This window comes from Oncorhynchus keta, chromosome 35 (genome assembly GCF_023373465.1).
Source record: "Oncorhynchus keta strain PuntledgeMale-10-30-2019 chromosome 35, Oket_V2, whole genome shotgun sequence".
Lineage (NCBI taxonomy): Eukaryota > Metazoa > Chordata > Actinopteri > Salmoniformes > Salmonidae > Oncorhynchus > Oncorhynchus keta.
Genome location: NC_068455.1, coordinates 50,410,050 through 50,424,840, shown reverse-complemented (window position 1 = coordinate 50,424,840; position 14,791 = coordinate 50,410,050). Strand labels below are relative to the sequence as shown.

The window sequence follows — 14,791 nt, the reverse complement described above, 5'->3', positions numbered from 1 at the left end:
CCTTCCAGTTCTCTGCTGCCAATGACTGGAACGAACTACAAAAATCTCTGAAACTGGAAACACTTATCTCCCTCACTAGCTTTAAGCACCAACTGTCAGAGCAGCTCACAGATTACTGCACCTGTACATAGCCCACATATAAATTAGCCCAAACAACTACCTCTTTCCCTATTGTATTTAATTGATTTATTTTGCTCCTTTGCACCCCATTATTTTTATTTCTACTTTGCACATTCTTCCACTGCAAATCTACCATTCCAGTGTTTTACTTGCTATATTGTATTTACTTTGCCACCATGGCCTTTTTTTGCCTTTACCTCTTTATCTCACCTCATTTGCTCACATCGTATATAGACTTGTTTATACTGTATTATTGACTGTATGTTTGTTTTACTCCATGTGTAACTCTGTGTCGTTGTATGTGTCGAACTGCTTTGCTTTATCTTGGCCAGGTCGTAATTGTAAATGAGAACTTGTTCTCAACTTGCTTACCTGGTTAAATAAAGGTGAAAATACAGCAAAAGGGTGGGATAAATAGTACATTTGTACCCATATTCTATTTCTCACTTTATTTCTCCATTCCTTCCTCTCTCTCTCTTTCTCTTTCATTCTTTTTCTCCATTGCACCATCCCATCCCACCCCATCTTTTTTTTCTCCTTCAAATGCCTGACCCTTTCTTTCCACTGCAACAAAAAGCTAATGATGATGAAATCAGAGAGAACATCACTGGAGAGAACTCTGTTTCTCTGGCACCTCATGAACTTGTGAACATTCCAATCACACAGTGTGCTTGTTTGTCCCATTTTCTGTCCTCACTTCTTTGTCATCAGACGATACAGGCTGGGTTGACTTATTCTATGCATTTTTATGAGGGACCTTTCATTAAATAGCTAAATTATTAAAAGCAGTATGCGATTGCTGTTCATTTGAACAGTTTGCCTCTATAATGACTTTCTTGTGTGAAAATATATAAATATATTTTAACAGGGTTTCATAAAAATGCTGTAGCCATTCACCATGGATCAACAAAATCAGTTATTTAAATTATTGTAAAAATGTAATGCAAGTATGGATGTTCTAAATAAGATGCAGCTTCCTTAAGTGGTTGCATCTGTACTTAGACAAAAAAAATTGTGAGCGAGAAAAGTCTATTAAAATAGGCTTCAAATATGCCACAGTGCTGGACCTATGAATCTAACTGGCAAACCATTTTAGCACAGTAACGTAAAAAGGCATAATTTCCCCAAGGGGCAACATGTCGTCTTGGTACAATTTCCTGAAGAAATCAACACAGCTACTCCGTCAACTAGATCCTCAACATGGCAATATTTTATATTATTATTTTGGAAACAGAAACTTAAATATAACCTCAACATCATTATTTAACAATTAGTCACAAAAACGCTGTGGCAATAGGAATAATTTTAGCATCTCCAGGTCCATTTCACAGAATCAGTTCAATGTAGGCTAAACTCTAAATAAGCACAACACAAGGTATTGAGGTATTGGGTAAACAGCATTGGAAGAAGTGGATGTCATAACATAATGACCTACTTACCATTAGTCCTAGCTCTCCTGGGGTCCCAGGATCTCCCTGTACAAATATAAAATGCCCAATTAGTAAAGCACAGAATGGGGAGATTTGTTCTACTTCAATGACTTGAAATTACAGTTGGTGATAAATAATTGGATTGGATTTGGAACATTAAATTATTTATATTTTTTTTAATACATTTTAATAAATTTGGTTATGAAGATTTGGATTTGAAATGTGGGTTATGCAGATGGATGTTAGTGTTCAATACAGAGGCAAATTCATCAGTTTATCAATGATACAGTTTCTAGATAAAAATAAACAATCCACATCCTAATTAGGTGTCCATTCTTCCTTTTGCATCTGGTGGACTCTACTGTGAATAGCAATTGATTCAAATGAATAGTTCTTTATTGGTGCAGTTCTGGGCTTTATGTAGGTACGGCCATGTGACACCTGTCCGATTCGGCCCTATGTAGCTGGTTGGTGGCCATTGTGGAAAACTGGTGCCCTAGAGTGTAATAGGTTCAATCTGCAATGGCACTACAGCTAAACATCTTTATTTAGACATGTTCTGTATTTTTGTAAAAGTTCTTAAAAGTGACAAAGTATAAAATGTCCTAGTATATATATCATTGGAATCAGTAGACTTCAGGTAAAACTTACATAACTTTATATTTAAAACACCACTGAATAAAATATCACAATTTCTCGATTTCTGATGGTTTTTCATAATTGTTGCGATCATAGAGGCAATAAACAAAATGTAGACCCAACACAGGGGAAGCCATTACCTAAAACATACATGTTGGTAAAATGTATCTTCACCATTAAACTTTAGGGGGCGCTATAGACCAACCCAAGGCCCATCTGAAATGGTAGGTTTTGTGGTACATATCTATGGAGTTAGTTGATGAATTGGCATTTGTGGGGCAAATCTCATTCCAGTCATGGGACCGATATTACAGTGGTTTCTCCTATAAAAGTTGCGAGCTTACACCGCGGGATAAGAGGTACCCAGACTTAGAGGTCATTGCTCCAGACCACCACAAGGGGTAGTTAGAGCACCCATTATGCATTTGGGTCCCAAGGTTTTTATATGACAAATCATTTTGAGTGGTTCCAATGACGAATTTGACGCTGGCCATCCGTCCCTAGTGACTTCAGCAAAGATGGCTGACAAAACATTACGGAGAAGCAAATGTATGTAGTTATAACGTCATAATGAGTCAAGCAAAAATTTACAATTGAGAGGAATATGTTAGTCCATGTAGAGACAAACGATTGTGCATATTTTTTTTGTCATAAAGTTGATTTATGAAAATCGATACTTAGCAAGTCTTCAGCCATATCCAATACCAGGTGTATCAAACTAATTCATTGTAGCAAGCAGGGAGCAGGTTTCGAACCCTCAAATTCTACATTTACATTTACATTTAAGTAATTTAGCAGACGCTCTTATCCAGAGCGACTTACAAATTGATGCATTCACCTTATGACATCCAGTGGAACAGCCACTTTACAATAGTGCATCTAAATCTTTTAAGGGGGGGGGGTGAGAAGGATTACTTTATCCTATTCTAGGTATTCCTTAAAGAGGTGGGGTTTCAGGTGTCTCCGGAAGGTGGTGATTGACTCCGCTGTCCTGGCGTCGTGAGGGAGTGTGTTCCACCATTGGGGAGCCAGAGCAGCGAACAGTTTTGACTGGGCTGAGCGGGAACTGTACTTCCTCAGTGGTAGGGAGGCGAGCAGGCCAGAGGTGGATGAACGCAGTGCCCTTGTTTGGGTGTAGGGCCTGATCAGAGCCATTCCATTCAGAGCAAATTCTAGCCCGAAGTCCAGCACGCTATCGACTGTGCCCAAATGTATTAATATGGGTTGGAGCCAATTGTGGCTAAAAACACTTTATCAATTGGGATCTTCAACGTGGAAAGGGGGAAAAGTATTATTATTAGTTTTTCACCAGCATAGCAGGATGGCTATTAGCTGAACAATAGACTATTCAAACTTTACTAAAGAATTGTCTAATAGCCGAGCTCGGTGTGACCCCCCGATTTTCAGGACTATCCATAAAAAGCAGCCGAAATGCGCAATAGGTTTCTAAAAAGAGGCTATTCATCCAATGTGTGGATGAAGTTCTTAAATTGGCATTGGGGAAAATATGAACTGCTGCAAAAAATATCCGCTAAAGCAAAAAAACACTCTTTACTGTTTACAACTATATATATTTTGAACTAGCGAAAAGTGGGGGATGCGGTCAAGAAACACTGGCATGTTTTATTTAGGAAGGGTTTTTTGTTTTTCATGGAATAGAAATAATAACCATAATATTAATCAAATGAATTAAGCAAGTACCAGTCAAAAGTTTGGACACACGTACTCATTCGAGGATTTTTCTATATTTTTACTATTTTCTATATTGTAGAACAATAGTGAAAACATCACAACTATGAAATAACACATATGGAATCAGTTAAGAACAAATTCCTATTCACAAGGACAGCCTACTTCTTCCTTCCCAATGAGGATTTGAACCCAGTCTCCCGCGTGCCCCGCATTCTGTCGTACAGACATGGCCTGCTCTCCCTTATGTAAGGAATTAGGCACTTTCCCATGTTTATTACAGTATGTATTGTAGACTGCAGATTGCCTTGTTAAAACAAATAAACACATTTCGTTAATAAAATAATGATAAAAAAATACTCTTTAAAAATGCAGAAGTTGATTTAGTTATGGATTCATAACGAATTACTATGGGAGTAAATATCACTGATTTACAGAAATATTGGAACAAAGTTGTCTAATGAAGGCAAACAATTTAGAATGCTCCGGTCCTGTAGCATACTCCCAACAATCATGTTGTACATTGCCATCTTTTCCAATCCATCCTAACGGAAACGCTAAGGGTTCTGTATTTCGTTTTTCTCTGAATAGAAACACCATAATATGAATCAAATTAATTAAGCCAAATTTCTTAAAATCAATCCCATATACTATGTTATTACAAAAAAGGTTTTAAATTCTCTGGTAATGCCAATACGGAATTACTATCAAATTCTTCTCAAAGATGCCCTCTGGTGGTCAAACTAGCAATAACTTGCAGTAACAGAAAAAATGGCTGAGAATTTAATGACGTGCTACAGAATTATGCGGTAGCGTGTGAAAAATGCAAATTTCGGTCACATGACTTGAATGGGATTTGTGCCACAAATTCTAAAATATTACTATTTGGGAATAGTGCCAGGGAAACTAAACCAAAGCATGGATTACTGTCATACCTTGCCCATAGACTGCTTACACGGTAAGGAAAACAAAATGTAAGTCTGTAATTTTGGTTAACTATCCCTTTAAAGACATGTCAATTTCATATTTAAGACCAACCAAAAGCTAATCTTAGTGGCAAGGCAGTTGGTTATGGCATTGTTTTTGCCAGCGGAAGAGCATCAGTAGCCTATCACCAATGTTTTATTAAAATATAAACTTTTGGAGCAGCAAAACAGTCAACATTTATATTGGATAATTTTTTGTCCAGCTTCTGTGAAAGATTATGTGCGATGCCCATTGAATAAAACATGTCAGTGACTGTAGAAAGCCCTTTTAGAAACATGAAGTTGTTAATAAAAAGACTGCTTATTGTTTTTCATTCATCATTTTGTTTTAAAAATGCATCTTCCACGTTCCTCTGATATATGGGCAATCAGAAGCAATTTAGTTTGTGTTACATTCATTAAAGGGGTTTCCCCTTTATGCCATTTCACAGGCCAAGGACTGTACTGTACCCATACAAACATACAATACTGTACTCACCGGCAGACCTGGCACTCCCCGGGGCCCATCCTTGCCTGTGTCCCCTGGTGGCCCTCGGGGGCCAGGGGGACCTGGGGGTCCAGGAGGCCCTGGTGGACCTGCCGAACCCTGATCTCCCTATAGAGCAATGCAACAAGTCAAATCATTACATTAAATGGCTTCAAACTTTTAGATAAAAAATGAAGACATCAGTAGAGCAATCATTAGAAATAATAGTGAAATGAGTAGTCGGTTGGACATGGAAAACCTCCATAGGGAACATGAAGGGAAGTTTGAAACTCTTACTTTAGTGTCTCAGATGTTAAGTTAATAACACTGGAGTAGTACTTTAGAAATGAATAAATAAATGTACTAACATTTTCTAACTGGTCTATATCTGAAATGTTGTTTAAAATAATTGCTACTTGGAGTATTCCCAATTAGAATTTCCCAGTTCAATTAACGCATTTGACTACACTAAGCTTTGACAAACAGCAATAGAAAGATTTTCATTAAGATGAATCTAAAACATTCTGAAAATTCATTCTTTAGTTACAAGTGGCAATGTATGAAGATCATTACTAAATGTATGCTTCTAGAATTTCCTCTAATATGACAGAATGGGCAGCAGTGTGCTTCTGATAGGTCCAACTAAATGCTGGCATGCAAACTGAGGAATGAACAAGGAGAAGTTGTCAGGTGATAAACCCCTTCGGAGGAAAGATAAAGACGAGCAAGGACAGCCACTACCTTAATAAGCCGCCGCTTTATGAGCTGCTGGTCAGCAGAAAGAAAGCCATGATTGATCTTAGGGAAGACCATCTGAGCGAGCAGGTGTGTGAGGTCAAGAAGTCGAAGTTCAGAGGTAAGTGAGGTTGGAGGAGGATGAGGTCCCAGAAGAAAAAGAGGAAGGAGTCAAAGGGCAAAACATAGATTTTGATTAGATGTTGCGTCACAAGACCCAACTAAGCACCTTCATAAATGGGGAGAAATCCACACTTTTCCACCACAGTGGCTTTGGAAGTCTGGACTTAATTTTGGAGCCAGAGCACATAATTACCACCTCAGGGATGCTGGGACGCCACACTGGGCTCACAGATCCTGGAAAAATGGGGATTCCTCCTCTGCGGAGGCGCTGACATCATCACAGTAGTGCTCAGTGCCAAGCCAGACCCCCGGAGGTCAACACACAGAAAGCTGCATGGTTGACCTTCTGAAGGTACATTTTTTACGCAGTGTTTTTTAAGTTGGGCAAGTATCTCTGGCGCTGTCCATTGGTATTATCTCAAATCATCCATTACTAGAAATACCTAAATATATTGGAGTTGAACTTGTGTGATTGAAATATGGAAATCATACAGTTCAGGAGATACAGTATATTTAGCACTAAATAGCCCACTGAAAATTATACCTTGCATTTAGAGATTTGCGGTGAACCATGGTTATGGGATTTAAAACCATTTTGCCACTTTGGTTTATTGTTGAATGTTCCTTGCTAAGTTCCTTCCATTCATTCAGCATCAATGGACATTAGCAAGACCATGTCTTGGTTAGAAAAAGTACAATTCTGGTCGTAATCAACTACACATTACTGGGTTATAAAAAGCTACCTTGGATTTCAAATGGGGCCCTGGCATTTTGCATGAAAAAGAAACCCCTCGGGACTTGGTGGCACTGAGTGGACGATTATGGCCCTGATTAACTACTGTGCCTGGCCCTGGTCTGTCATTGGGGCCAGAAGTAAAGGCTCATTCTTTCTCAGTGTGTGTCATCCAGGGGTCAGACTGAGCAGCTAGGCCACACCAACAAACCTTGACAGTCAGGATCTGATTGCTGTGCAAAGCAGCCAGTGTAGGGAGACCAGGCAATCCCTAAAAGGACATACAGCACAAGATTGCTCAACACAGACATAGAGCTCCAGACACAACACAATCAAAGTTATGAAAACATCCATAACAGCGGAGTAGTCAAGTTCTGTTCCACATTTCACTGACTTCAACAGACCATGAAAAAGTTAATGTCTTTAATTGTTTTGTCTCCCCAATATTAAAAAAAATTTAATAATGGACTTAAATGTTTCATTTATCTCTGTAAGACACTGAAAACCAGTTTGAGGATATTTTAATTACACTGTAAGGATGTGTACTACATGCCAACAACATCAAATGTTATTTTGAAGCAATTAACTTTAATGATTGTCTTTATTGAGTGCCAAACACCTGTCAATGCAATTGCCACCCAAAATGATTTGTCAATGGACAAAGTCCAGGTCTTTTTTCGAACCAAATATTTTTTATTTTACCATATCGTACCTTTTTTAATTATACCATATTTAATTTTTATTTACCATATCATGGAATCCAAATGTAACCTATATAATCACTTGATTCCAAATGTACGCAAAGGGTTCAATGTGGCTTGTTTCTCTTTCTCTAGTTGGATCAGTAACACACCTAGACACACCTAACACACCAATTTGGTTGGGAATGCCAGCAAAGCAAAACATTAAGTTGTTAAGAGTGTTTGTATCAAAGGGGAAAAAATATTTTCTATGGAAATTCAATCAAATATTCAAACCAAATTGCTTTGCTTCATAACAGCTCTGACACAATCTTGAAAAGTGAACACTGAAGACATGCTTCACTTGTGCTGCCTCTTTGGGCTAGACTATGTTAGATTCATGAATGATTTGATACATTTGCCGGGAGACAGTGAGACTTAGCATTGATCCCCCACCTTTTACGGTCTGTGTAAGCTCTCATTATACACTGCTGACTTGGCCAGAGTCTAGCACTGTCAAGCTCATTGACACTATCTGTGTTCAAACCAAGTCTCCTTGTTGTGGGAAAATAAATCATCATCTGACTTCAGAGTCAGCCAAAAACTGCAATTTTCTTCAATGCATCAAATCCACTCACATTATATGTGGGACAGTGCACTCGCCACATTGTACTGTGACTGCATTCATGGATATTTGTGACAATGGTAATGACATTGGTGGTTGACTGATATTCCCAACCATTTGCTAATCACTTTTTGTATTTCTCTCTGAATAGGATGTTGAATATTTGGTAGAGTAACATTACCATGTATTTGCCTGCAGCAGGATGATTGCAGTTGTAGTAAGCAACTGCAATCAGAGATATGGATATGGATATGGAGAGAATTATTTCCACAATGAGATAGGTGCAGACAGCAGGCTGTTTGCCAGCCTGCTAGTTTAGAGGTGTCTGCCACTATGACATTCAGTGTAGTCAGCTCAGCTATCCCTATTCAGACCATGTCTGTGCCTCGATCTAGGTCAGGCAAAACTAAACATAGCGGTGTTCACCTTAGCAATCTCACTGGAGTAAAAGACCTCCTCCAATTCCTGTCATTATTGAAAGAAACTGTCATAATATCTCACATCTCAAAATAAGACGACGTAATGTTAGATCCCTCTACTTCCAAGGTAGTCATATTCAATGAACTAATCACTGATTATAACCTTGATGTAATTGGCCTGACTGGAAATGTACTGTGTTAAATGAGGCCTCTCCTCTTGGTTAGACTAGTGACCATATCCCTTGCGCATCCCACAAAGGTGGAGGTGTTGATAAGATTTAGGACAGCAAATTTCAATTAACGAAAGAAATGACAGCATTTTTGTCTTTGGAGCATCTAGTCATGAAATCAATGCAGCCTAATCAATCACTTTTTATAGATACTGTTTACAGGCCTCCCAGCCCTTATACAGAGTTCCTCAATGATTTCCCTGAATTCCAATCGGACCTCGTAGTCATGGCAGATCATTTTAACATTTCTGGTGACTTCAATATTCACATAGAAAAGACCACAGACCACTCGAAAAGGCTTTCGGAGGCATCATTGACTCAGTGGCTTTTGAACAAACATGTCTCCTGACCTACGCATTGCCACGGTCCTACTCTGGATCTAGTTTGGTCCCATAGAATAAATATTGAAAATATTTATTTACAGAAAATACCCGAGCCCTGAAGCAAGCTTCCAGTGAAATTGGATAGGAAATGGCCCTCCACCAACCTGAAAGTCTTCCAACTAGCTTGGAAAGACAGGGCAGTGCAGTATTGAAGTGCCCTTACAGCTGCTTGATCAGCCTACTTTTTTAACCTGATTGAGGAGAATTAAAAAAAACTAAATGTATTTTTGATATTGTTGCAAAGCAGCATTCTCTAAGTGAGGATGGCCTTCACCTCAGCAGTGATGAATTCATTAACTTCTTCGCCGAAAAGGTCATTATCATTAGAAAGCAAATTACCACAAATTATTTATCTAAAACTCAGTTGTCCTGAGTCTGCACACAACTGTCAGGATTTAGGATCAATGGAGACACTCAAGTTTTTTAATCCCGTATCTCTAGACACATTCCCAAAATAGCCTCAACAACTTCCAGCTGACTTCTGGAAGCAAATTACGGACTCCTCTCTTGAATCTGAATCTACCAAGTTTCAAACTGCCTCTGGAAGCAACATCAGCACAATAACTGTTTGTTGGAAACTCCATGAAATGGGTTTCCATTTGCTGAGCAACCACACACAAACCTAAGATAGGATGGAAACACCACTCCAGCCGACGCTTGGCATTGCGCACGGTGTTCTTACGTGAACAGTTGTTGTGCTGACGTTGCTTCTGGAGGCACTTTGAGTGTGTTGCAAATGGGACAGCGGTCAATTCTGTGAGCTTGTGTGGCCTACCACTTCGCAGCTGAGCCGTTGTTGCTCCTAGACATTTCCACTTCACAATAACAGCACAGTTAACTGGGGCAGCTCTAGCAGGGCAGACATTTGATGAACTGACTTGTTGGAAAGGTGGCATCCTATGACTGTGCCACGTTGAAAGTAAAAATATATATTTTTTCTCTATAATACTACTATCACCTAGCAATTTGATGAAGTAGGCTTTAGCTAGCCCAGATAGTTATGAGGGTGGGAGATTGGGAACCTAACAAAAAAATAAACCATTTCAGGCTATCAATCAAGTAGCTAGATTGTCTAATTATCTTAGCTGGCATGTCAGCTGGCAAGGTTGGTAGACTTTAGAAAAGTAAGCAGAAACTAAATAAGACTCAAATTCCTTTCAATCTTTTACCCAGATTTTAGCAGAGATGCAGATAACCATATTTTGTTTCTTTAAAACAAGAACCACCAGTCAGGAGGATACAGGCAGCTTAAGAGTTATGCTTCATTTTTTTTTTTTACATAGAATTAAGCATAATGATTATGGCTCTAGATTGCATTAAAAAGCTGTTTCAGGTCTTTGAAAAATTCAAAATTCTCCAACCCACCAGTTGTACTTTGTGCCCCTCAGATTTTTGGAGTGCATGACACCCCTGGATATCAAAGTCTAAGACCAGAATGAATGTCAACTGAATGATTTGTTTTCTGCTATTCAATAAAAGGCATGACCTATTCCTGTAACATAAGCCAATTTTAATTATTAACATCTTAACTTATCAACATGCTTTTTGAAGGAAAGCCTATCATCAATCCAGAATCCTAGATATTTATAAGCTGGGAAATGATCACTGTGGACACCATCCAATGTATGTATGCATAAATCATCAGATACATTTGTATGTGATTTGCAAAATAACATATACTTGGTTTTACCTGCATTAACTACCAATGTCAGTTCAACAAAGGCTTTCTGCAAGGCAATAAAGCCAGACTGAAGCTTTGAAATAGCCTGGTCAGCTGTGGGGGCAATAGCATACACAGTAGTACCATCTGCAACAGTACAAGTGAAAGTTACTTTTTTTTACAGATAAAACAATATTGTTAACGTAAAAAGATCCAGACAAAGAATCAATCACTGTATCAAAGGGTGTCCAAAAAAATTTAACACCATCAGTAAATACACACTGCACTCTGTCCGTTAAATAGTTTTCAAATCAGCTACACGCCAATTGAAGAAAGCCACTGAATAAGTGATGAGTGATCCACAGTGTCATTAGACAGCTATATAAAAAAGGGCAGCACAGTATTTATTCCTTTCCATACAATTAATGTTGTTTAAATCCATAGAGGTAGCAGACATGGTGCTATGACCATGATAAACAGTTAGACTAAATTTAGTTTTTAAAAATGATCTATGTTGAGTATTTACCAATAATTCTAAGATTTTAGCAAGAGAGTTTGAAAATGTGGCGATAATTATTTAGGTCACACGGGTCACCACCTTTATGAAGGGGGAGTATATGGGCCGCATTCTTGACCCTATGGATGGAACCAGAAACCACCTTCAGGTTAAACATTTGTTAAAGGACAACTCCACCACTTTTAACATTTGGGTTGTTATTTTGAAGAATTAAGTGGTGTCCTACACAGTTTTAGTGTAATTCTATGACTTAATGTCTATTGACTGTTTAGTGATGAGCAAAATGGGAAATTGCTTCTCTGTCATGTTTTCAAGTAGGCTCCCTGAGATGAAAAATACAAAAAATTATGGACAGTCGTTTTCAGCAACCTATATAACATAACCCGTCTGTAGTTTTGATCATATTGGAACTCCCTGCTACAGTATACATTATGTTGCTCTGGTTGTCTTTGCAAAAAAAAGTGTTAAATCTACCCTTGGAATCCCATGCAAAAACCGTATTCCTGGAATCTCATATCTTTTGCCCACTACTTCGGCCAGGGAGAAATACAGTCACACAAAGTCACATTCAACAGCCAATCAGAAAATGACAAGAAGGAGCAAACCACATACCCGCGGTCCTTGGTCGCCTTGATCCCCCTGCAAGGGGCAGAAAGAATTTGTCTTGAAATACATCAACCAGACACACACACAAATAAAAAATTATATAGTCAGCCTCAAATATTATGGTTGATAGTAAAATCACTTATGATAACACAGACTGACGTGAATAGGGGGAGGGGGGGGAGTGTTCATTGATCATAGAGTAAAATTAATACATGACCAATCTCTTTATACCTCACCACACATTTAAGACGTTGCCAATTCTTAGTCAAATTTTTGACTGGCACATCCTCAGACGGTGTACTTTAATTCAACTTGGGTGGGTGATTTAACACAGTTGCTGTTTCAACATTGAACAGAAATAGGCTGAAGTTGAACGAGGCCAAACAAAATGCAAGTGTATCCAATTACCAACTGTCAGTTAGCTACACTAGTATAAACCTCAACTCGCACAATTGGCTCAGCATCGTCCGGGTTAGGGGAGGGTTTGGCCGGGGTAGGCCATCATTGTAAATAAGTATTTGTTCTTAACTGACTTGCCTAGTTAAATAAAGGTTAAATAAAAATGATCGACAAACTATTTGTTGATGAGGTACATTGAGTTATTAGAGGGGTCTGACTGAACAGCAAGGATTGATAGTAAACAGAACTTTCATTAAACATGAATACCAGAAACTGTCAGTTAACTATCTCAAAAAAGGAAATAATATATACGCCCCATTAGAGCCACACGGATGCTTTGCAATGCCTGCTAATCGAGTAAGACAGGAAAACCAGAGCAGACTATTTCCATTGTGTGTGAATTAAGCATGGAACCTCAACCATTTTCATGGCTTTAATATTCCAAAACAAGGCGCATGGGTACATATTGGTCCCCAAGTTCAACAGACTTATAAAGATAGTGTGGTTATTTCTCATGGTCGGCTGCCATTTTATGGAGGGATGTTCAGCGAAGCATTTAAGCACTTCAGTTCGGGCCCTGGTGTTAAGTAATTAAGTCAGTGGATTTGTAAACGATGTGAATATTTAAATATTCACAACTAAGAGGTAGGTAGGACTTCAATTTTTAATGGGAACTTTAGAATACCATACAAAACTACATTATTTATGGACACATTTGATTAGGGAATAAAGTAAAGTCATACGTTAATGCTTTTGACCCCAAAATGTATTGTAAGAAAGGGTGGGAAGCCAAGGAATTTAGATCATGTCCATCCACTGCCAGAGAAATCAAAGAAAGTTAGCCCTTGGGAATTAATACATTAATTATGCATTTAACATATGAATAAAACATAGCTATACACATTTGTTTACCTACCTTGTCACCCTGAAGACCAGGAGGACCCTATTGGGTGGAAAAACATTTAATTAAAAAAGTAAAACATTTTATACATACATATTCATAGCATTACAAAAATGTACAGCCAAAGCATGCAACCTCAATGCAGAACAAGGCCATGTGCATAAATCCAGCAATATCCAACAAAGTTCTGACAAGTGGTATAGAGAAACTATATATGCTCTTCACAATGGGAACACTTACTTTTTACACAATTGCTTTGAAAGGTAAGTTCTACATTCCAAAGTCAGTCATTCAATGTATGAAAAGCTCCTGGGTGGGCCCTGTAAAAGGTAATGGGTGAACAATTGTATTTTAAGGCAGGATGCCTTAGTATTCTCAGGAATAGACCTAATGAGGTCACCCAGTGTTTTTCAACCTGTTTTGTTTCCAGGAACTGGCACGCTGGGGTTTCCCTCCTTTGAGCACCACGTACAGTAAAACTGGCATTTAAACTCTAATAAAATCAGTGTCAGCTCACTAACTGACCAACCGGTCAGCAACATTGTACCTACCGGAGGTTGAGAAACACTGTTCTAATGCAGTCCATGTCATTGATCGTCAGCCCATTGGTCAGTGCTTGATTGAGCTTGTGTGGCTTAATGGACTAATAAAATAGTCCCAAAATGATAAATCCCACCCTTCTGATGGAAGGCTAGATCAAACACTATAAGTACTTTTACTGTTTGATCTAGCCTTCCACAAGATGGGTGGAATTTATAATTTTCAAAAGTATTTGAACCCAGGTCGGCTGACTGTTGTAGTGGAATGCACATGTTGAACATTTTATCTGGCTCAAGAACATTGGTTGAGTTAAAGGATTTATGTGATTTTGTCGTCAAATAAGTATGTTTGTGGTTTAAAATTAAAGGCAGCATCAAGAAAATCATGACCGTCGTGAACTGTTCCATAATACCAAATCATCAAAGCTGCATGTTTGCAAGCACTAATGGATTTTGTCCAGACATGGCAAGAGATCTTCAGCTTAAGTATAAACCTCCGAAAAAATATGACTGGTTGTGCACTGACTGTAATAATCTGTAGATTGATTGTATGAAAATGTTGACCTGTGTTTGTGTTTTCACTGGCCCAGAATAGCAAGCCAACAGACACAGACTTTGTGGTGGTACATTAATCGCACCAATCGAACAGTCTGGGATGAAAGTGATCCAGACATATATCAGCAGCCTTTCTCTTCAACCAACACTGTGCTAAGGAAATAGAGCTCGAACAGGGTCTTCACCCTTTCAGCCCTTCCACACCGTTCTGTTGTATGCAGGGCCCACTCTTGGAGTACAGTCGTCACAGTCATTTTGGGTTAGTGGCAGCACCAATCAGATTAATCCCCAATGGTATTGAGAGGGAGGTGCCGGCTCAGGGGAACTGTAGTTTTTCTCACCTGTAGTTTTCCTAG

General features: G+C 38.7%; 1 protein-coding gene across 3 annotated transcripts in view; it reads right to left on the bottom strand.

Moving 5' to 3' along the window:
- Nucleotides 1–13,520, bottom strand: part of LOC118368604 (collagen alpha-1(XXV) chain) — a 135,087-nt gene extending 121,567 nt beyond the window's left edge. For all 3 annotated transcript variants that reach the window (XM_052495763.1, XM_052495766.1, XM_052495764.1), the window contains exons 1-6: nucleotides 13,477–13,520; nucleotides 13,357–13,383; nucleotides 12,048–12,074; nucleotides 7,133–7,192; nucleotides 5,343–5,459; nucleotides 1,560–1,595 (exon numbers count right to left, since the gene is read on the bottom strand). In XM_052495763.1, coding sequence (XP_052351723.1) covers nucleotides 1,560–1,595; nucleotides 5,343–5,459; nucleotides 7,133–7,192; nucleotides 12,048–12,074; nucleotides 13,357–13,383; nucleotides 13,477–13,503 — 294 coding nt within the window. In that variant the 5' untranslated portion in view covers nucleotides 13,504–13,520. The remainder of the gene's footprint in view (nucleotides 1–1,559; nucleotides 1,596–5,342; nucleotides 5,460–7,132; nucleotides 7,193–12,047; nucleotides 12,075–13,356; nucleotides 13,384–13,476) is intronic.
- Between the last annotated feature and the right edge of the window lie 1,271 nt (nucleotides 13,521–14,791).